Genomic DNA, 24164 nt, shown 5'->3' on the forward strand with positions numbered 1-24164 from the left:
TAGTGACTAATTTGTTATTTTTTGAAAGTTAAGTGACTAAATTAAAATCAAAGTAACTGTTTTGTCAACTGCAACAAAATTGAGTGATTGTGGGTATAATTTACCTTTAATTAAATTAAACTAATTTTATCTTCACAAGGATTTTCCTTTGCTTTTAGCTTAGTATGGAATATTCAAGATCATATAATTAAAAGAAATTTGAGTTCCATAGACAATTATTAAAAATGAATTATTCAGTTGATTTTAACTTGAAAACATAAAATAAAATTTAAAATTTTAGGAAATTAAATTAATTAATTTCAATGCTATAGTAACAAATTAGGTTATTTCAATATTGAAAAAAAAATTAGAATTTTCAATGAGGTAAACAAGTACAATTTAACAAATTTTTAATGCATTATTTTTGTTTCTTCCTTTTATTCACTTAAATTTTTAAGTTTTTTTACCCTGACCAATACTTCAAAATAAGTATGTTTTTGGTGGCAAAAATCAAAGTGTATACATGATGTTCACAATTAATTATAGTTAGAAATGAAAGCACCTTAAAAATTGAATGACAAAATTGCAAAGATTTCATTTTGAGTAATCAAAATGAAATCGCCCTAAAAGAACTAGGTAATCACCTTTAAATAAATTATTGATTTTTAAATTTTTAAAATTTATTTTATAATTAATTTAATTCTATATTTTAAATTTTTATTTTATATTTCTAAACTATCCTTTTAACAAAATAATCTCAAATAACTGATATTTCATAATTTTGAATTTTGTTTGGTGTGAAAAATAAAATTAATTAATTACAAAAATTTTATCCATATAATCAAAGCTAACACTAGTTTCAAATATTGAAAATTTTAGCATGCAATAAACACGTAAAATATAATAGTTTAATTATTTAAAAAAATTTAACACATTAAAATGAAAAAATCCTAAAAATTAAGTGATAAAATTGAAAATAAGTGACCAAATTAAAAAAAACTTTTAACAATTGTATGACCAAGAATTTACCTTTTAAATATGAATTTATGCTGTGTCCATTATTTTAAATACATTTTACCATTTATATCATTTGCTATAAATAAAAATATTATTTGCTAACTATCATTTTAATTAATTACCAAATATTTTGGTCGATTGTCTTTACCGAATTAACTTTTAACTATTCACTTATAATGACATACATATTAAATATAAAATTTTAATTCCATAAATGTTAAATAAGCTATATTGTTTTATTTTACAAATCTCTAAAATTTAATTTTTTTTCTGGCAATCAATCTATCATCAGGAGAGTAATCTCACCGTCCATCCAAAATAAATATGAGAACTATATCCGAATATCAAATTCATCAGTATATCTAAAGACAAATAGAAATAAATTTCCCCTTATCTGCAGTGAAGTAGCCATTGGCTACCAAATTGGTTGAGCAGAAAGGGAGAGAAACTATGGCGTCAGCTCATACACAAGCGCTCACAGTTATGTAAAAGAGCGATGGTAATCAGTATATGACGCAAAACATTTAACCAGACAAAGCTAAACCCATCAAAACAAGCCCCCCAAACCCAATTTTCTTCATGAAATCAATGTAGTTAATGGCCTTGAAAGAGTGAAAAACGAAAACCCAAAGTTCCCAATTTCACACAAAGTTGAAAAGCCAACAACAAAAAGAGCTGATTTTGGTGGGATACTGACCATTCACACAAAGAAGAAAAATAGCCAATTGGCTAGACATGTGACTGGCTAATTGCCCACCTCAAGGATAAAAAATGACAAAAACGAAAATTTTTCAATGAATGAAGGCAGAACAAGGATGAACAGAGCATTTAGTTGCAGATGGCTGAGTGGAGATACTTATGAAGGATATTTATAGGGGAAATTTTTAGGGTTTTTGTTTTGATTTTATATGGGCTTAAACTAAGTTATTCAAAATGCTTTAAACTTTTTAGAAGTAAGGCCCGAAAAGGAGAGTTTTTAGGCTATTAGGTACTAAGTACTTATAGACCTTCCATAATCCTCGGCCTGCCCTGAGGCATATGTGCTGATCCAACTCGGGTCATACCTTAAAAGGGGCCGTTTTATAATGGCTTATTAACAAGTTGCACCCTAAATTATACCACTTTTCCGAATTTGGTACTTTTTGAATTTTTTTGTTAAAAATGGTACTTAAACTATTCTTCAATTACACAAATCACCCCAGATCTTAACACCATTAAAAAAACATTGACCAATCGACACTCATGTGTTATTTTTCTGATTTTATAATTTATATTAATATTTAAAGAAATTTCCCCTCCCCCCACCGTCGTCCCTCTCCCTCTATTGTGCACATGCAAGCACCCGTCTCCTCTAGGAATTATTCTAAAACATATCAATACAATAAGAAAATTGTTTTGGCCCAAGTTGAATCATAGCATAACCATAACCAACTTTTCTGGCAATGTTGTCAAACTGTATGGGGAAATAGCAAAAAGAATTATTCATAGTTAATACTCATTGATTCTAATGTTGTGTAAGGTAAATCGCTAAAATTAGTGTTTCCTTGCCTCGTATAACTCATCTCTTTTAGCCTTACTTCTCAAGTACCTGTACCATAATTTCTCAAACATCTAAATGTTATGGCATGAACTATGAGGAGCAACTGATGATTACTTTAACCATTAATGTTTTCATCTTTTGTCAATTTAATCTTTATTCTTCTTTTGTCAATCAATACTTAAATACATTTTTTTAAATTATACCAAAATTTAAAAATAGAACATTGCCGTATAACTTAAAATTAAAAACTAAAACTAACGTAAAATCGAAAAAAAAAAGAGAGCGAACAATTAAACTTACTATAGAAGTTTCGAAAACTAAGGTTTTCAAACCATCTATTTTTATAATATTAATTTCTCTTAAAAATTTTCTTTTAAATTATGTCACATAAAATCTGACATGCCATTTAAAGGTTAAATTAACAAGTTTAGTAACGGAAGAACCTAATTGATATATCCTTGATAGTTCGGGGATGTAATTAGAGTGATTTGAAGTTTAGGGATCAATATAGAATGAGGTTTATAGTTTGAGGATGTTTGATGCTTAAAATTTTGTTTGTTTCTAAAAAATTGAAAATCATATCAATAATTAGTAAAAATTGGAGTGGAGTGGAGAGATAATTGAATTGTATCTGGAGGAATTCAATATTTGGGAAGGTAATAATGATTTTAAAGAATGTGCTAACATGAAGATTGAAGAGTTTGTGGATTTTTTCAACGTTTTCTTCTTCTTCTTATTTTTTATTACAAAACGAATCCTGCTTCATTGTTCTCTTTTTCGACTTTTCCCAAAAGAGAGCAGGTGCTACAGTTGCCTACAAGACTTTGATAGGAAAGCTTCTTGCCCCAAAATAGAATTGGTTTAGGGGCTAAATTAGTTATTAATTTTTTGAATTAATGTGCCGCATCAAGTTAATGGATGAACAGTCAAAATGTAATAATTCGATAATGTTAGTGATTATTACATAATTTTTAAAAGTTAAGTGATAAAAATATAAATTTAAAATTTTTAAGGGCTATTAGTGTATTTTACCCTATTTCTTTTAAAAAGCTAGGTAGGGGGATTAAAATGTGAATATTCGAATTAAATTTCAAATAGAACTACAATTATGTAACCTGCAATGCTTCTTCAATTTGTGTGTAGGCTCAATAACTGAAGTTGATCAGTGGCGGACCAAAAAGAGAGCAAGCCCTAATTTGCAAGTGCTAAGTGGTAACACACAAAGAAAAGTGCTGTATATTGAGTCCAAAGGGCGTCCATGACAAGTATTTTTATGTTATTTTCCGTCAAAGTTTTACCCCTTTTTTTTTTTTGGAATTTCAAGAAGGGATTAGTTGGTGCAGTTTGATTATTGTTTAACTCTATTGTTATCACACAATTTCGGAACTTCAGATGGAAAGATTTGCTCCAAAGGTCGGTCCGTGTACAGGGGAAAAGCTCAAGTTATTGCATTATTTTTCTGAGTTGGGATGCATTCCCCACTGATCCCATTTTTAGTTGGTTCTATGTTTTTCCCTAAATCTACTTGTTCCTTCCCTCGTATCCAATACTTATGATTTATTATTATTATTATTATTATCACTTTTCCTTTGGTTGATGTAATGGACCACAACATTATTTTGGATTTATAATTGTAAAGTAAAAGAAAAGAAAAGATAAGCATTTAATTTTATGAGATATTAAAAAATTAACATATTAATCTTTCAATATTAAAATTAAAAACAAATAATTTTTTAAAAATCAACATTTACTTAACATGTACTTTTATCTTTTGATAATTTTATATAACTTTTAAATTATTGTCGATCTTCACTGTCCTTTTTCTATAATTTTCTTTTACAACACTTTCGTCACTAAAAGTTCGGATATATCCATGACCCGTAACCGAAACCACCCAGAAACATCGCCTACAATTTCCGTTCCGTCGCCAAAAACTGCTTCCAAAATTGAATCTAATTTCTAATCTGGAATCAGCCCAGTACTTTGCCTTCATTTACTTTCTTGCCTTTGTATAAATACCGCTCTATTTCCTTCCTTTCTCCCAAACAATGCCCCGCTTCCACCTCTGCTTCTGTCGGGAGAAAACCGTTGCTAAAAAACAAATAAACCAAGCAAGCCAAACTCGTCTGATTCCACCCGTTTTCCCGCCCTTTCAATATATATTTGCCTCGAACCGGGCTCGAGTTTCTGGTTCGAACTCAACTCGGGTTTTGGATCTCGTAATCCTTAAAGGTAATTGCCCAGTTCTGGTATTTTCGAGCTCTAGTTAATAGTCTAGCTTGAATGTTTAATTTAGCTGACAATGGGATTTCCGCTCGGTGTTTAAATTTTTTTGCGCCATTTCTTTGTTTCAATTCTGTTGAATTTTGAGGTTTAATTTGATTTCCAATGTTATTTTTGTTAGGTCTGGCATTTTACATGGTTAATAATGCATAAAATCTATTCAAGAACGAAAGAAGAAATATAAATTTTAGTTAATTTACTTAGTTTCGCTCTTGTTTTAGCCAAAAAATCTTAATTAGTTTTTCGTAATCCTGATTTTAATGTCGATTATGGATTCAATCAAAGCTTTCGTTTTTTTCCCTGCGTTCGTTGTTAAATAATTTGCAAAGGTCAAGACTTTGCGTGTCCGCATATCTGACTTAGCTGACTATGTCTGTTTTCTAGGCTTACATTTTGATAAACTTACTTGGAATTATCAATAAAATTGCTTATAGTCGGAAAATTGTGTTTATTTGATCTTTCTAGGTGTGATTTTTTTGGCGATTTCCTGTATTTCACGGCTCCATTGTAGAGTGAAAGCAAGACGGGATTCATTACTTGAAAAAAGAATTCTACTCTGTTAAACGAGATATGGGGGTGTTCAATCTTTTAAAGTTATTTGATATAATTTATAGGATGCATGTTATCCCTGTTACTATATGCGTTGGACAGGAATATTTTTGAGAAAGAAGAAAAGTCCGGGTAACCTAGGGGTTACATTGCAGCTAGCTCTTGTTTTAGGTTCCATGTAATAGATTTATTGGTCTCATGAAAGATGGCAGCCTCTGGTATAGCTGAAATTTGTGTCACAAAATCAGTTAAACCATTTCTGGATGGATTTTCAGTAGTGTTTTTTAGGTTTTAGCATTATGTTTTTGGCTTATAGCTCTTGTTTGAATGTTTTGTGTTTCCCAATTTGCTTTCTTTAAGTTTGTCTGGTTTTCTTCTCCTTCACTGTAGTAAAATCATTTCAGTTTGGAATTCATGTTTACCTGTTATGATTTGCTCGTCTCTGTGATTGTTATTATTGATCTACGAATGTCAATGCGGAGTTCTGCATAGGTCAATCTCTTGTTTCTTTGTCATCTTTATGTAGAAGAATTTGTGGGATTCATTTTCTGAATCATATAAGTTTCTTTCCGGAATTTGATTTCTGATTAAGGGCCTGTTCTGCAGTGCTTAAAAGAAGCACTTCTGGCTCCAAAAGCACTTTTGGAAGAAAAACACTTTTCAAAAGCATTGCCAAACTAGCCTTAAGATATGGACTCTAGTATCTACAGGCAAATCGGAACGTGTATCACAATGAAAGCACTTATTCTTGTTGGAGGATTTGGAACACGATTGAGGCCTTTGACCCTCAGTATTCCTAAGCCACTTGTTGAATTTGCAAACAAACCCATGATCCTGCATCAGGTATGTTCCTGCATTATGGCCTTTGTTTTTCTGAAACTTGGAAGCATTGCTTTTCAGTTTAGCGGCTAGTGTTTCTCAAGATAAGCTTGTTGATTTTACAGAATGATGTATTTTTTTATATTTGCAGATCGAGGCTCTCAAGGCTGTTGGTGTAACTGAAGTTGTTTTGGCTATTAACTACCAACCTGAGGTATATGAGGTGTTTCAAAGCATAAGATATGTAAAACTAATACATTGGCCAGCAAGGTTAATGGCTATGTGTTCATGGGCTGACCAGTGGACACTTTATTTTTCAGGTGATGTGAACTTCTTGAAGGAGTTTGAAGCTAAACTTGGGATCACAATCTCATGCTCTTAAGAGACAGAGCCACTCGGGCAGCTGGTCCTCTTGCTTTGGCTAGGGATAAGCTCATTGATGGTTCCGGTGAGCCATTTTTGTACCCTTTCAAAGAAATGATTGAATTCCACAAAGCACACGGCGGGGAAGCTTCCATTGTGGTAACCAAGGTGATAATTCAGTTCTAAATTTTATCTTCATTTTCAATTTCAAATTTTATATTCAGAGAGATCGCAATACTTAAATAATAATCAACTAGGTGGATGAGCCTTCAAAATGCGGTGTTGTGGTTATGGAGGAAACAACAGGGAAAGTGGACAAATTTGTGGAAAAACCGAAACTGTTTGTTGGAAACAAAATTAATGCTGGAATTTATCTTCTGAACCCATCTGTTCTTGATAGAATTGAATTGAGACCTACCTCCATTGAGAAGGCAATCTTCCCGAAGATTGCAGCAGAGAAAAAACTATATGCAATTGTCCTACCAGGGTTTTGGATGGACATTGGTCAGCCAAAGGATTAAATTGCTGGACTCGGGCTTTATCTAGACTCCCTGTGAAAGAAATCTTCAACTAAGTTAGCCACTGGTCACCACATAGTGGGAAATGTTTTAGTTCATGAGAGTGCTAAAATTGGGGAAGGATGTTTGATTGGACCAGATGTAGTTGTTGGTCCAGGATGTGTGGTCGAGGCTGGAGTCAGACTCTCTCGCTGCACCGTGATGCGTGGAGTTCGCATCAAGAAGCATGCTTGCATATCAAGCAGCATCATTGGATGGCACTCCACTGTCAGCCAATGGGCTCGAGTAGAGAACATGACTATACTTGGAGAAGATGTGCATGTATGGGATGAAATATATAGCAGCGGTGGCGTCATTTTGCCTCACAAAGAGATCAAATCCAGCATTTTGAAGCCTGAGATTGTCATGTGACAGAGTTCAATTTTCCAGATAATGCTTTTGTTCTTTCAGTTTTCTTTTCTTTTGCCATCCAACACAGTTCTCCAAGTCTGAGTGATGTGTGTTTAGACGGTTCAGGGGTAATTTTTTCTGTTGTTTGATCATTTATATGAAATATGTTATTTTAGTGTATGTATATATAAATAAATAACCAGTTGGTTTATCGAATAAAGAAAGGTTTGTAGATCTTGGAATCAACCAAGTTAAATTCAAGAATGATCCTTTAATTTATTGTTGTCGGAAAATGTTTTCTTTTTAATTTTTATATTTTACTTGAACATTTTAGATGAATTGTTTTCTTCAATCGAGCTCGAACTAAACTTGAATTTTATGTTTTCGAACTCCATTAGAGCTTAATTCGAGAAAAGATCAAACTCATTAGACTAACTAATTTATCTAATAAAAGATTGTCGCAGGGGTTCCAAGTTGACCTGAAGGGGACAAGGAATGGTCAAATCTTCAAATGGTACCCTGTTATTAGAAAACTTGAATACGGATGGGGCGGTGTGTTCTTGTTCGGGCCTTAGTGACTGCTAGTGGCTTGCTGTGCAGTGCAGATGGAAATTGGGTGCATGGGTTCATGCTAAAGATCGGACGTACGGACAGCCTTCCACCGGAGTTGTGGGGGTGTTCAAGGTGATTTGCGGTTAGCCAAGGAGTTCAGGGTAGCTCGTTAGATTGTTGAGTTAGACGAGTTATGGGTAGTTTAGCTGCTGTCTCGGATCTTATGAGCATCAGCATCTATTAAATATGTATATTGGTGATTGCTTGGACTTGATACGAGAGGGATGGGTGATGGAGGTTCGGCATATTTTCCGGGAAGGTAACCATTATGCTGATCATCTCGCTAACCTGGCGCATGAAGGCACGAATGGGCTCGTCCGTTTGCCTAATCCGCCTGACAGCCTTCTCCCTTCACTGCATGCTGACGCCCTTAGGCATGGGAAGCTTAGATTTTAGTGTTGCTGTATTTCTGCTTCTTTTGTAAAGAAAAGAGAGAGAGAGAGTAAACTACCTGGTGGTCACCCAACTTTTGGGTAGGTTTTAATTTGATCACTTAACTTTAAAAACTTTCAATTTCATCACCAATATTTTTTAAATTTAAAATTTTAGTCATGGAAAGTTTAGTGAAATTTTTTATTGGCCTAATAACAAATTAAAATTTTCAATATTTGTATATTTTATCAATTAAACTTTAAATTTAAAAATTTAACAAATTTAACCCTCAACGCTTACAAAATTTATCATTTAGTTCTAATTCTAAAAAAATTATTACATTTACAAAAAAATTCGATTTAATTCTAAAAGACTCTTACAAGAAATCAGTGATGATTTGTTCCAATTTGGCTTCTTCAGTGTGAGATGATGGCACATACTTATAAACAAGCCAAAAGTGGAACAATCAAGCCCTTCAAGGGAAATTGAAACACTTGTGCAGATAATTTCACAGGCATAAGGAAATCGGAGAAAAAAAACCCAATAAGAAATAAGTCAAAAAGAACTAAATTAACCAACGAAACTATCAATTGAAGTAGCGAAAAACAATATCTAAAAGAAGCAACTATCTAAATTACAGGGGAAACCCATTAAAACACACACACACACACACAGAGTTCAGACTCTTGCTTCTCCAAAATTAACTAGGCCTGGTTAAGGAACACGTTTGGGCGCATAGGTCTTTTCCATCTTTTTTTTTTCTTATTTTTACCTTTGGGGTTTTCTTCTCTTCATTCTTGTGCAAAAATTGAATAACTTTCAAAGCAAAGCACAAAATTGCAGAGATAGAAAAGAAAAATAAAACAATTAAAAAGAAAGGAGAGAAGCTGAGAGGGAAGCAATTCACCGATTTGCTAGTAGAGAGAATACAGGATCATTGTTGTGAAAATTACTGAAGTTTGTGAAATTTTGTAAATATTGAGGGCTAAATGGCTAGATTTAGGATCAAATTGATAAAATGTATAAATATTGGAGAGTTAAATTTATTATTAGACCAATAAAAAACCACCCATGTCAGCTTTCTATTAAGTATTTAACAGGGTGACTAAAATTTTAAAATTTAAAAAATTGATGATAAAATTGAAAGTTTTTTAAATTGGGTGATCAAAATGGAACATACCTAAAAGTTGGATAATCACCTAGCTAATTTATCCAAAGAGAAATTACACAAAAGAATTGAGGTTTCATTGATTTTCTTTTTTAAAAATGTATGGTTTTCTTAATAAGATTTGCTGTTTCGGTTAACATAAATTCAACCTTTTTATGCAACCTTTCATTTTTATATTTAGATTTTGACACATAGATAATAACATGAATAATAAATAAATTTAAATATTAAAAATTGTAAATATAAAATTAAGGTTGGTTGAAATTGGATCAAATTTATCGAAATTAGTGAAATTTGAAATTTTTAATAATTTGTTTGATTAAAATCGTAATGGACACGTGCTTTCTTACACATAAAAATTATATTCCAACTTTTCTCTAAAGAATATCTAACAATAGTTTCCATGGAATGAATAATCAATACAGATGCTAAAAACAACAATGCTTTCGAATAAGCATAAGTAATCAAATGAAATAAAGCCGCTTGTTAAGACCCCATGCCTAGAGTTAACATCATATAATCCAGTTGGGACATTGTAGAATAGGCTAAACCCGAGTGGATAAAGTTAGATTTAGAGAATTTATGGGTAACTGCCCAATCCCAGACCAAATTAGGCCCAACAGGGGAAGCTTTTGAATATAGCCCATCAGTACCTCAACATCAATGCTGCCTTTAAAATAACCTAAAACCCTCTTCACGTACTACAATCTAGCTGTTCCCAAAACCCTAGCAACCTTTCTACCCCATGGCTTTCACTTCCATTCTCCGGAAAACAGCTAACTCCTTAGCACCACTCGCTATTCGACTCACCCGAGTCCAGAGAAATTACCACTCTTGCATCTTCACGGCCTTGAACCATGGATTCCAGCCTCAGCAACCTACTGTGAACCGTTTTTACCCAAACACCCTACATTTCTCAACGGCTGTTGATTCTCAAAAATCCGCTTCTGATGAGTCTCTTCTCCGAGTTATTGAGTCTGAGATTCAGTGTGCCGAGGAGAGTGATGAATATGATCAGGTGAGTAATTAATTAGTTTTTCTTTTCCCCATTTTCTTTGTCATTTAGGGTTTGTACGAAAAGTAAGTGGAAAAATAGAAGTTGGATTTTGGGTGTTTTACAATCAAAATCGTGTCAACTGAAGACTTGTAGGGATTGAATTCAAGAGCTGTCTTGGAACATGGTAACACTCATTGTAGCACTTATATCCGACCCGAGAAACATAATTAGAAGCTGCTTTTAGTCGTTTACAATATGGTTATTGAGAGAATTTGTGGGGAAAAAAAACAGAACAATCGCTTAATAGCTAGTATTGATGTTAAGTTTTCAAGCTGAAAACAATGCTTTATTTTGAATTGTCTTTTAATCATTTAAAAAAAATTTGTTTCTTCACAGGCTGAAGGAACTCCAAGTGAATTCCCTTTCAAAATCGAAGACACTCCTGGGCTTCAAACCATAACATTAACACGAGAGTATGATGGTGAACTCGTCAAAGTTAATGTTCACATGCCTGATCTTGTCACTGGTGAAGGCGAAGCGGATGATGACAATGATGATGACACTGAAAAGCCTAGTAAATCAAATGTCCCATTGGTTGTTAATGTCTCAAAAAAAGATGGTCCGAGTTTAGAGTTCAACTGTACCGCTTACCCTGATGAGATTACCATAGATAGTTTGTCCGTTCGAAATCCCAACTCGGAGGATGAACTCGCCTATGAAGGCCCAGATTTCTAGTAAGCCTGTTCGATACATTGTGAAATTGGAATATTGATTTGCATGGAATGCGATTACTAATGTTCTTGTTTTGCAGTGATTTGGATGAGAACCTGCAGAAGGCTTTTCACAAGTATTTGGAGATCCGAGGAATCAAACCGAGCACCACAAATTACTTGCACGAGTACATGATTAATAAGGATGGCCGGGAGTATATTCTGTGGTTGAAGAACCTCAAGAAGTTCATTGAAGAATGAATAGTTTATGAAAAATGGTAAGGTCAAACTAGCACCGTTCCAAGTTGTTGTATGAACTAAGATACGAGTAGTTTTACCTATTTTTAAAGAGATTAGGTCGTCTTTTTGGGTTAGAATTCGGTCCATTTCCGGTACACATTCTTCATTATCATTCACATGGTGAAGAATCCATCCATTAAATTATATTTGTGAGTGAATAGTGAAAATATGTATTGGAGGGTTGGGAGGGGAGATCTAAAAAAATAAACTATAGACTTGTTTTTATTTGATTTTTAGCCATCTCAAAGTCATTGGTATCATTTATGTGATTTAAACATACTCACCCCATCAGGAAAAAGATTTTATCAACAAAAGTAGAGTTCAGAGAACTATGTTTTCTTTTGTTCAAAGTAGAGATTATATCAAAACCTCTCTTTTTTTCCTGTTCTTTTTCTTTTCAGTTTCACAACTTTCTTAGTAACCAAAAACTCCTCCATTAAAATCATCATAAAACCCATTAAAAATCTAATTTTTAAAAAAATAAGCTTTGAAACCAAATTAACCCATTTCAATCTTACTCATCAAAATTGAACCAATGCTTGAAGAGGGAAGGAACAGAAAAAACTGAACCTTGACGACGAGACGCTTGAGGTCTGGTCCTTTCCAAAAGCTTTACGATATTACACATCCGCCATTTCCCTCTAACTTAGAGCTGGTAGCTCAAACAAAAAGTTGTAACATTTTTGTTAGAAATTTGAGTATTAATTTAAAGTTTAAAAATGTTGGATAAATTTTTAAAATTTTGATGTGTTTTCGAAGCTGAAGGTAAAGTTCCGTGTCGCAGTAGCTGTTCAACGACTCGTTTCTTCACTTTCTGTATTACCAGCATTAAGATATTTGGTAGGACATAAAGCTTAATTCTTTGTAATAATAATAAAAAAAAGAGTTAATATTTAGTAACCGAATTTAAAACTTTTCATGTGTCAAATATATGGCCATAGTGAAATAGGTTAATATTTAGTAACCGAATTTAAAACACCTTTGCTAGAGGTGTTTATCCGGTAAAAAAGTTCAATTAAGCTTGTTTCTAGTAAAAAACCTAGTTCAATTACTTGATTTTAATTTTAATATTTATACTCGATCTTAAGTTCAAATTCTGATTATCGCAATATGAAATTAAAATCAAAAGATGAAAGCTGAATAAGGGTATCTCATTTGCAAATGAGATAGACATCCTACTTACCTAGTAACTTTAAAGCCAAAGATAGTTTAGGGTTTAAAGAGAACCTATTTTTTGATACAAAAGTCTGCTTTTAGATGTGAAGTAACAATTACAGACTGGCAAAAAGACCATGAACAGACTGGCAAAAAGACCATGAAAACCTGTATATACACAGAAGGAAAACTTGCATTGACATTTGCTTCTAGTTTCTCTCATTTTGTTGGTCTTTTAAAAGTTGTAGGCCAACAGCACCAAGTCAATTCGATTAACCCACTCCAAAGAAACGCAATTAGTAGCGCGTTGCTGCACCTCATCAAAAACATCTCTACTCCTATGACACACATCCGTTGCGTGTTTCAAATTTACCACTAAACTACAAGGAATCCAAAAACATACACAAGCTTTTCTTCAAGAGGCCTTTTGTTCAAACTGTTCTCCTTTTTCATATTTCCCCGGAACAGAGTAAAACACAGTGGAGTTTGGATTTTAGGTGCTCAGATAGCCCGCATAGGATGACTTTGTAAGGTTTATGGAAAGAACCAAACCTTGATAAAGATTGCAAGGGCCATTTGCAGCAAGAACGCAGCAATCATCATCATTCTAAGATCATTACTGCCACCAATATAGGATGTTAAATTCAAGGTAACAAAGCATGATGAGGCCGTACCGGCAACAAGTATGATGATCCATCGGAGAATCTCAACTGGAATAAGCAGTAGAAACTGCAAATATGCCATATACTACAACTCAGCTGATTGCAAATAAACAATGAATAACTAAAAAATTGAAATTCTTTGACTTGAATAAAATTTAAAACCAGGATCATTTTCTTCCTTTAAAGAGAAAATCTTACTGCAGTTGGAATGAAAATGGAAAGTGAATAACCCCACATGCACCAAAATCGTATAAGGCTAGCATTTGAACCCAGATATCGAAGCAAGAAGTAAAATGCCACTGGCACCACGAGTGAATAACCATAGATTCCACAAGCTGCTGCATTTACATAGCCAACATCAAAGCTCCAAGTAGTAGTTCGATCAGTGCGCTTTTGAATAAGGTATGTGGCACAGTTTCCAAAGGCCGCAAGCATAAAGACCAATGTAGTTGTGATCCAGATAAGCCCATACCTAACAAATGGCAGAAATCAAGACCAACAAATTAATTTAACGGATAATCATGAACATTACTACTGCAGATTGTTACAGCTATGGTCAAGGTTTTTACACCATCAGATGTATGATTCACCACATCATAGTTGCAAGGAATTCGATTTTCTCAAGGAGACAAAAGTATGGATTATACAGAAAGCCATGAAATAAGGATTTATGAGTTTTATCCTGGCTTTATACATAAAAATTACACTGATCAGTTTACCAGAAAAGATCCTTTGATTTAAGGCAGGTCATCCATGACCTCTTTTTCAAACAGAAGAGTCTCTGGATTGAGACAAATAAAAAGCTACAAATACAAACTAATTATAAGATCCTAGTGTACTTCAACTTCCATAAAACCAATCAGATGGAAGGATTCTATCTCTTTTCTAGTTGTCTCCTGTTTTTTCTTTTCTTAATACATGACTTCTTTCCATCGATCTACTTGCAAAGATGACCATACATGCAAATAAGAGTATTATAGGTAATGATGCAATAAACATGCATTGATGTGTGCTGATAACTTCTTTATTGCTGCTGTCATTATTACATTTTGATAACAGCCACATGGCGTGCACTTGTCATTATTATCTTTCTTTTAGTGCTTCTCACAGTTTTCCCTACTAGGTACAATTCATGTCGAAATGAAGAGCCAACTAACTAAACTTTCTAATTTACTAAATTTAGGAACAAGATTAGTGAGTTTATTGGAAATGAAAGAATGCCTAGGCCAATGGATGCTTTTATTGCTTTCAATCCTACTTTTCATCCCAATTTATATCGACTACAGATAATACTCATATGATTTCCTATACTTCTAATACTCCTTCACACTTAATCTTCTCTTCCAGAGGATCACTTTTCATCCCAAGATTAGGCTTCAAAAGCAGTTTTTACATCCACATAAAAGAGTAAGGGGAAAAGAGCGGCAGACTCACAGATCAGGGTTAGCGCCAATCTTGTTGAAAAAGTCTCCACCGGCAGGATAAAAGGAACTTATCAATCTGTTTACGACAACATCTGTATCTACATCAAAATACTGTGTGTATGATGAGATACTAAACACTCCCTTCCAGTTGTTTTGTGATTGTTGTTCAAATCCTTCTGCATATGATAGACAAAGGGATCGTTAAACTCTAAGGTGCCTCAGTAGCACTAAAAAAAAGCGTTACATATTACCATCAGTGAGTGGCATCTAACTATAACACCAGTAAGGCAGTACTTTAGCTGCTATAGCCTTTGAATTTTAGAACATGGAAGCAAAATCAGTAGTCTACACTCTAAATTCCTTAGTTTGAAGAGTCATACACAAAAAAATAAAATAAAAAAAGAAATACTCCAGGAAAGTTAAAAAATATTAACAGAACCACGAAAAGGATATATGCATCAAATAAAGGATTTTAATTGGGCACCTCCCTTCTATGTAAAGAAATTTGTGATTACGAAAATAACAGGTAACTACTCCAGAATGCAAATACAAACATAACAGTTAGCGCTATAGTCTATTCTTTCAAACATAAACGGCATCGGAAGTTTCATTCTTCCTCACTAAATTACCCTAACTTTAAATAAGAAAACCACTCAATTCAACGCCAAATCTTCCATGTCTCAACTCTAGATATCATGATTATTGAAAGTTCCTCTCCCCAGTTATTTTCCATTTGGGAAATAATAAAACTAAACAACTCTCTTAAGACATTAGTTATTTCAAATATGGAAAAAAAATCAGAGATAAATTTAAGTTATTTCTTATAGGGCAAGGAAATCAAATAAAAGATATATAAGGATTTTTTTTTAAAAAGGAGGAAAAATCACGTTTCAGAGTACCAAAAATGAAAGATTGATACATTTAACTAATTTTCTTTTTCTTATAGGGCAAGAAAATTAATTAAAAGAAATAAAAAATAATATATACCGGTCGGAGGTCCAAGAGTTTGATAACCTCGGACACCACCTCCTCTTCTGCCATACGAGGCTTCACTTTCTTCATTAACAACAGCCTAGGATTCGAATAACAATGTTCAAATAACATTCTAAACTAATTTACATAAGAATGCCGATCTTGATAAATTAATTCAAAAGAAAGAAAATTAAGAAGCTTACGGGGACTGAGCCGAGTAAATGACTAGAAGGAAGATTCCAATACGACGATTCATCCATTGAAAGTAAGAGATCGAACTAAGAGTTTAACAAAAAAGAGATTTGGTTTTTCTTTTGGAAAGTGGAAATTAGTTAAAAGGAGAAAAGTTCCGATGAGTTTTCCTTGCCGTAGTTTAGAAGCAACGGAGACGACGAGGGAAAGAAATACTTTGACTAAACCGTCAACTACTTATAGCTCTAACTTTCTTGGGACGCGCCATTTATAAGCGCTGCGTTTCACGCGCTTCCTTGCCTTTTTAATTTTTCCAGCTACGTTCACATGATTAGTCTTTCACTTTTGGATTATTGATGGGTCTACCTGGCTCCAGTTTTTATACTTTAATTGACGGCTCATGTATTCATGGGATGGTTTGGGTTCAACCCCTATGAATGAATACCTTATTTTTATTATTCTAACAATATTAAATAAAATTTTATTATTAAAATAGTATTTCCATTTGCTATATTTCAAATAAAAATACTTGTATTTCACTAGTAAAATTCTTTTAAAAATCTTAGATTGAAAAAATGTGCATTTAAATGCCATTGAATCTATGTTCTTTTAATTACTAAGCTATAACTCAATCAACTTGTCTTCGTTTATGTTAAATGACTTGATGCATGTACCTAAAATTCACACAAAAAGTCTCCTTAACTAGAATTTACATTTTCAACAATGCCAACTATATTCAAACTTAGAATCATGGAGTTGAATTAATTTCTTATGAAGTACTTAGATTTAGAATGATATCTTTAGAAGAACGTGAATCACTTGACTTATAAATTTGGACTTTTCTTTTCTCCCAGATTCATTAGCAATAGGCCAGGCAATCGGATTTATACAACCAACATTGCTTTCTGGGGTCGCCCATGCAGCACCAACAGTTAACTTGAGGGCTACATTCAAAGTGCAACAGACATGGTCCAAGGTTAATGTTCGCATTAAGCAATCTCTTACCTGTTTTTACACAAAATAAAATAAAATAAAATAAATATAGTATTTAATATTTGATATATTCACAGCATATTTTTTTTTATAAAATTATCACAAGTCTCTTATATATATAAATATTTTACTATATTCTTACAGGAGACTTATCAATTTATTGACTCTGGTTCTGAAGTTAAAAACTCTACTGATAGTATATCAAAATTTTAAAAAATACTATGTTTAATAAAATTAAGTATTAAGTATTAAATATTAAAAACATTTAGTTTATTCCTTAAAAGAAATATTTAGTTTATAAATTTACTTTTATATCATAATAATATATTCAAAATAATTTTGGATAAAACTTTAAAAAAAATAATTTCCTTTCTTAGTTCAAACATATAAATTTAAATAAAACTATCTAAATATATTTTATCCTATGTACTTATTAACTCCATTCAACAAACCATGATTTTCGAATTTTATATTAAATAAAAAACTATTTAATACTTAAACACTTTCAAAAATTAAATTACAACTTTTCTCCAATACATTATGAAATGCGCTGAAATTTTAAATCAATAATGGAAATGATTAATTGGTCGACTTACCTTCTACAACCAATACAAGGAAAGCCAAAGCAAATAAAACAAGAGCAGAATGACCAGCCACGAACTTGGAATTTCTCATGATATAGAATATTAATGAAGAGTTTCCGTTTTGAATCTAGGATTGCAACAACTTCTAAGATTGATAGGTTTATATAGGAATTCATTGTTAACACTTAACAGTATCCCCTCAATTTGTGTATGTAAATATTGTGTGTTTAAAAATATAGTTGTGTTGTTATAGTAATTTGTAGGTTGTAAGTTTAAGTATGATGAATTGCATAATAACATTTTATTTTAAGGTTTTAGAGATTATGTATAGTTTAAAAATTCTATAAAAAAGTATTATATAATAACACAATAATTGGGAATAATTTGTTACTATGGTTCACATCATGTGTAGTGCGGAGAGCCATTGGAGTTGGTGGCTTTTGAGGGTCTCATTTGAAGACATTTTTGAGAGAGATTGGATAAAGTATTGTCACTCTTGTGATGGAGATAGATTTTATAGAGGAATTTTGGTATGGGTCCCAATGAAATGATATCTGGTGACTACGAGTATGAGTGCTTCATTAGAATGATGGGGTGACTCACATTCTAATGAAACTCTGATGCCCATATAACCACCTTATATATTAGGATATCATTTCAGTGGGAACCACATCAAAACTCTTCCTCTATAAAAGTTCTCTTTATCATAAAAAAAAAAGAAAAAGAAAAAGAAGAGAGGTTCCAAGATATATGCCAAAGCATTCCTAATCTCTCCAAGCTCATGGGACCCTTCAAAATCACTAACTTAAGTGGCTTTTCGCACCAAATGGAGTATGAACAACCATTGCAAATGCTCTCAAATTTTGTGTAATAATAGTTGGTGTCATATGTGGGAACTAAGCAAAAGATCATGTCTCTTCCATGAGTAAGAATCCATGGCTTAATTCCCTCAAGCTTTTTATCTTTCTTCATTTATATATCTCTTGAAGCTTTTAGTAGTGTGGGGTCTCTTGAAGTTGTTGTCTAATTTGGGTTTCTTGAAGTTTTTAACTTAAGGGGGCAATGCAAATATTTCCTTCAAATACATCAAAAAAAGTACTACTTATACTCCTAAGAGAGGGTTAACATGGGGCTAATAGGAAGCCTTTTTCCAACACCTAAGGGTTACTCGTTTGCATACTAAGGGTCCCTTCACTAGCACACTAGGGGAGCCATTTGCTAGCACACCAAAGGGGCTACTCCCCTACACATAAGGGGGCCCTACGTTAGTACACCAGGGGATCCCTCGCTCGCAGACTAGAAAGCCTTTGGTTAGAGGAGGCCCTTCATTTAAAAGGGAACTCCCATGGTTAGGAAGGGATAAGAACTAACTATGACATTCGTATATACATTCAAGTTTGCAAAAGAAGAAAAAAAATCAAAAACCACTCCTCTAGAACTCTCAAAATTTATATAAGATAATTACTCTTATACTTAAAAAAAATATTATGAGAAATTACTTTTACGAATTCCTATTTTAGTACTCCATTAACATTTTTACAATATTGAAATATAAAAACAAATGTCCTAATTTTTAGTTAATTAAAGCTTTTGATTGTGTACACATTAAAAAAAGAAGAAGCTTTTGATTGGGTTACAAGTTAAGTGTGATAAACTCAATTAAAGAAACAGACAAAACACAAAATTTTAAATCTATGTCTATCTATACTATATATAAAGTTTCTAATTGCATGGATTACGAGCCAAGTGACACTAGAGGTGCTCATGGGCCGGGTGGCCCGGCCCGACCCGACGGCCCGCCCGAAATATGGGAGGGTTTGGGTAAAAATATAGGCCTGAAATATGGGCTTGGGCAAAAAAATGAGGCCCGTTTAAAAAACGGGCTGAGCCTCGGGCACCACTTTTTTGGCCCGGGCCCTGCCCGAATATAATAATTATATATATATTTTTTATTTTTTTAATTTTAAAATATTTTTAAAATACTTTTTTTTTAAATTTTTTTTATTTTTAAAATAAATTTTTAGTGTTTTATTAAAAAATGGGCCGGGCTTGGGCTTAGGAATTTTTTCCCGGGCTGGGCCTGGATAAAATATCAGGCCCATATTTCGGGCCGGGCCGGGCCCGGGGCCTAGGATGCGGGCCGAAATTTTTTCTGGCCCCGGCCCGAACCCAGCCCTGCCCATGAGCACCTCTAAGTGACACTAACACTACAAGTGTCATGCCTCAAAATATAGAGGGTTAATTGAAATAAATAATCAAGAAATTGAATAGGCTTGATGGTTAAGTAGTTAGTGCATTATTTAGAGACCCTAGGTTTAAGCCACTCTTCTCTCATTTCTTTTCTTTTTAATTTCAACAAATTAGGACAAAAACACACCAAATCAAATATTATTTGGAGTAAAAATTAAACAAGAAATAAACGTTAGCCTAATAGTAATACGCTTTTTTTGCCCCTTACATAACCAGGTTTGAGCCACCCAAGTCTTTTTCATTTTATTTTCGGTAGACTAGGGGAAATTACCATGCAACCTTTTAAGATTTGAAAACCCTAGCTATTTAGTCCAATTTTCCCAATTAGATAAGGATTTTTCTTTCTTTTAAACCCCGATCAAAGTTCTATTTTCTTTCCCCATTTCTTCCCATCTTTTTCATTCTCTTCTTTGCATAAAAAATTTTCTTACCATTGCTGAAATTATTTCTGTTTCCTGAATTAAAATTTATTCCCAATTCAAGTTGTTTTTCAACTCAATTCGTAATTGTCATTAGAAACATTCCTCATCTTTGCCAAGAAGCGGTAAGTACGTCTCAATTCTGATGTTTGATCTCAAATCTTTATAGAATTTCTATCCAATACTAATCTTATGATCGATTAAACGATCTTTCACGATTCTTTCCAAAGATATTCTCACATATCAAAAATGGGGTTAGTAGAATCAGGGTTTACGAACCAAGTCAGTGGTCACTATTAGAATTTTAAGTTTTTTCCTTGCATTTCAGGGACAAGAATGAGCCTATTGGTTTAGTGGTAACGCTTTAGCTTACCTAGAGGTCTCATGTTTGAATCTTTATACGTGCAAAGTAAAAATATTTTTGCTACTCCCTTAGTCTGTGCCGCCCATGTTGTCAGATTTTTGGTCTAATTCAAACTTCAAGTTAATTGATAGAATTAGTAACTAAAAATTGAATAGGTGAGATTTTTATTGTGTTAAATTTTCAAAATTTGAAACATTATCCCCTAAAATTACTTCTAGTGTTGTCCTTCTCTCCTCCACTTTTCCAATTTCGATTTTGTTTCATTTTTTTTATTATAACCCTTTTTTTGTTGCCATTTTCTCTATTATTTCTTTTTTGCTTCTTTAATTTTTTTCTTTGCTATGCTGTTTATTATATACTAAAATTCTAGCAATCTTGTGTCGTCTCTTCCTATGCGTACGCCATTGATGTTGCTATTCCTCAAAAGTCTCATTTTCTTCTTTTACATCTTCGTTCAACACAGATCCGAAGCAGGTGAAGTGTGAGTGCTATTGTTTCTGAGTTTTAATCAGTTTTCTTCAATTCTTTTATTCCGTTGTGTTTGAAACCCTCTTAGTTCTGGTGTATTTGTGTAATTAAGTTTCAGATTCATATAGTAGAGGTGAACCGGTCGATTGTTAGTGCTGTAGAATCGTGTTTCTAGGTGAGTGTCTTAAACACTTGCAATCAGTGGATGTTTCTGTGCTTTAACCTTGTGATTTGTAGCAAAATTGAGTGTGATTTTGGACCACATGGTCATCTAACACGGGCGTGTGCCACACACGGGTGGTTTACACAACTATGTGCCATTATAGGTGTTAGGGTTACTTCTTGAATACACGACCCAGGGTGAGTCACATGGCCATGTGACCACTGTTGGGGAAATTGAAAATTTTGACACGGCCGAGAGCCCTTCACACAGCTTGAGACACGGCCATGTCTCTCCTACAAGTTTATGTTGAAATTGTCATACGGGCACATAGAGTTACACGATTTGTCCACACGACCATGTACCTTAGCCACACGGCCGTGTACCTTATCCATACAAATGTGTATCCTTATAACACAGTTTGAACCATTCCACACAGTAATGTTTTCCTATTTTACTATTTTTACCACTTTTTTACAGCTTGATTCATTTTTTGCCCTGAGTGATCCTTTGCATGTTAGAGTTTCTGTAGGTATGATTAAGATATTATTACTGAATACTGAATAATAGTGTTTGATATAATACTGACTGAATATATATATGCACTTTTGATTCTGTTATTGGTGTTGGTTGCAAGTATGTTTATGCTTTACTGAGAATTGAATATGAGCATGTTTGATTTGATAAGTTTGAATTTATTAAATTATTTGCATTAGTGTTGGGGTTGGGATATGGACATGAAGTGAAGGAAGTTTGATTTGGTAGTTAAACTGCATTGACTATATTTGGCAATAACTCCACAATATTTTTGGCAGATCGACTGCATGACATTTGAGTGGCATACGACTACTTATTTGGTGTGTGTTGGATGGATAGGTCTATTATAATCCTAATTGGTGTGCAGTGGATGGATGAGTCTACCATAACCCTAGATTTGGTGTGTTTTGGATGGACGAAGTTGGTGTGTAGTGGTTAGATGTGTAGGATTTTTGTTCTGTCATACGTTTGAGCATGTCATGCATATATGTTGCAGTGATAAAGTAATATGATACTCTAATATGATGTATCTATTGGTTATGTTTTGATTATGGTTATTGCATGTTTGGTTGTCTGATTATTACTGCATTGCTTACATTTTTTCTGACTCACACTAAGCTTCGTAGCTCACATCCTTAGTTTACCTTTTTCAGGTAATCCGTGAGGTTAGGTCTTGGACTCAGCAATCGGAGGTATCAAGTTTCTCATTTCATTTTGATTTGAACAAAGTTTTCTTAAGATTTATTAATTTATATTCAATTAGATTTGTAAGTATTTTATGAGAACTGTGGTATAGGTTTTCTATTTTGGGACAGTTTAGAGATTTCATGCGTGGACATTATTCAACTAAACTATTTTCTTTAATAATCGACCAAGTTTTAATTTTTCAACTTATGGATTTTCACTTAAAATAAAATGTTAGATTTTCCACTGCAACACATGTTTTGAAATTTTGGTTAACAAATTGCTAACCTGAAATGTTTGAAAAATTATTAAGGAAGTAATAAATTTTAGGCCTTAAACTAATTTTGGCAACAATAAACTAATGTTTACAAAACCTAGGTGTAGCCCACTATTGGTCGGTGAAATATGGGCAAAAATGGTTTTTGAAAAAGTTTTCTAAAAATTTCGAATAGTGTTTTGGTTTTGGGCCACTTCGATGGTCAATGTGACCATCAAAATCTGATCAAAACATCTAGGTCGGGTTTTAGGGTGTTATAGATCTTTTGAAAATCTTGATTTACCTTGAAACCAACCATTAATTCTTGTGTAAATGTCGTTTGAAGGAACCGTTTTAGGTGCATTGGATCAGACTTGTTCACAAGGGACATCAATCGAGTTTCCTATGAAATGTGTGTGTTCTTTTACAAGTAAATTAGGGTAAACTGAGCTTAGGTTTAGGACTACATAGCTTCTACACGAGCATGTGGACCACACGGCCCCTTACACGACTATGTGCCTTAGAAACCCTAGGGTAGTATGTAAACCATACGGCCTGCCACATGGCTGTGTGTCCCTCTCGTAGGTTAATTTTAGCAATTTGCCACATGGCCACAGCCTGTTACATGGCTTGGCTACACGACTCTGTGACCCTTGATTTACAGTTTTGCCTGGAATTCTGTGAATTGTTTAGTATAGTCCTAGAATAGTCCCCGAACTATTTTTAGTACTTTATTTCATTCAATTGAGTCCCTGATAATATGAATAATGCTTGAATCCATGATTTGATTGACTAAATTATTACTGTATACACATGATATGAAAATATTACATGTTTACTGTCATTGTAATTTTGATGAATTGATACTATTTTCTATACCACTATGTTACTATTGCATGACATACATGCCTACTATTATCGTTAAATCGAACTCATGTTAAGCAAGTTTATTGCTACTGTGATGATTCGTTATAAGCATGATAACTGTTACTATATCAATTTGTTATAAGCATGTTATTGCTACTGTATTGATCTGTTGTAAGCATGTCATGTTGCATTACATGGGGTGGCACGATATGAATGGAGGAAGTGTGAATAGTTTATCTGCACCATTGAGTGGTTTATCCACACCGTACTAGCAGCTTTTATCTACAAATATGTTGTACATCCACAATCTACTAACAACTTGTTTGTAAAAACTTTTTATTAAAAAACAAAACCCCGGTGGTTCATCCACCTTTTTTTATTACTAGTGGTTTATCCACAACAAGTGGTTCATCCACAATGATGAGTGGTTCATCCACAACGTGGTGTAAAGGTAGAGTAGTTCTGGGGAACTCATATTGTGGAGTGTAGCGGTGAGGTAGGACATTTGCTAATAAATTGAATTTGAATTGCATTCATGAGCATAGACATGGATATGAGCA

The 24164-nt window shown here is 33.4% G+C and overlaps 2 protein-coding genes and 1 pseudogene across 4 annotated transcripts; 2 read left to right on the forward strand and 1 right to left on the reverse strand.

Moving 5' to 3' along the window:
• Window positions 1-4363: 4363 nt before the first annotated feature.
• Window positions 4364-8609, forward strand: LOC107955139 (probable mannose-1-phosphate guanylyltransferase 3; annotated as a pseudogene).
• A 1668-nt stretch (window positions 8610-10277) lies between these two features.
• LOC107955141 (uncharacterized protein At2g39795, mitochondrial) lies at window positions 10278-11842 on the forward strand. The gene is made up of 3 exons (XM_016890868.2): window positions 10278-10628; window positions 11004-11341; window positions 11419-11842. Exons 1-3 carry the CDS (start codon window positions 10356-10358, stop codon window positions 11576-11578), a joined length of 771 nt encoding a protein of 256 aa, XP_016746357.1. The 5' UTR covers window positions 10278-10355; the 3' UTR covers window positions 11579-11842.
• Window positions 11843-12825: 983 nt separating this feature from the next.
• LOC107955140 (protein YIPF1 homolog) lies at window positions 12826-17760 on the reverse strand. Of its 3 annotated transcripts, none has more exons than XM_041091995.1 (6): window positions 17612-17760; window positions 16034-17027; window positions 15846-15930; window positions 14869-15034; window positions 13633-13906; window positions 12826-13501 (listed from the first exon to the last, which is right to left on the reverse strand). In XM_041091995.1, exons 2-6 carry the CDS (start codon window positions 16088-16090, stop codon window positions 13307-13309), a joined length of 777 nt encoding a protein of 258 aa, XP_040947929.1. In that variant the 5' UTR covers window positions 16091-17027; window positions 17612-17760; the 3' UTR covers window positions 12826-13306. The 3 variants fall into 3 exon arrangements, with proteins under 3 accessions (XP_040947929.1, XP_016746356.2, XP_040947930.1); XM_016890867.2 differs by having other exon boundaries at window positions 16034-16966; window positions 17612-17717; XM_041091996.1 differs by lacking the exons at window positions 15846-15930; window positions 16034-17027; window positions 17612-17760 and adding an exon at window positions 15110-15756.
• Window positions 17761-24164: the final 6404 nt, after the last annotated feature.

This window comes from Gossypium hirsutum, chromosome D04 (assembly GCF_007990345.1).
Source record: "Gossypium hirsutum isolate 1008001.06 chromosome D04, Gossypium_hirsutum_v2.1, whole genome shotgun sequence".
NCBI classification, from domain to species: domain Eukaryota; kingdom Viridiplantae; phylum Streptophyta; class Magnoliopsida; order Malvales; family Malvaceae; genus Gossypium; species Gossypium hirsutum.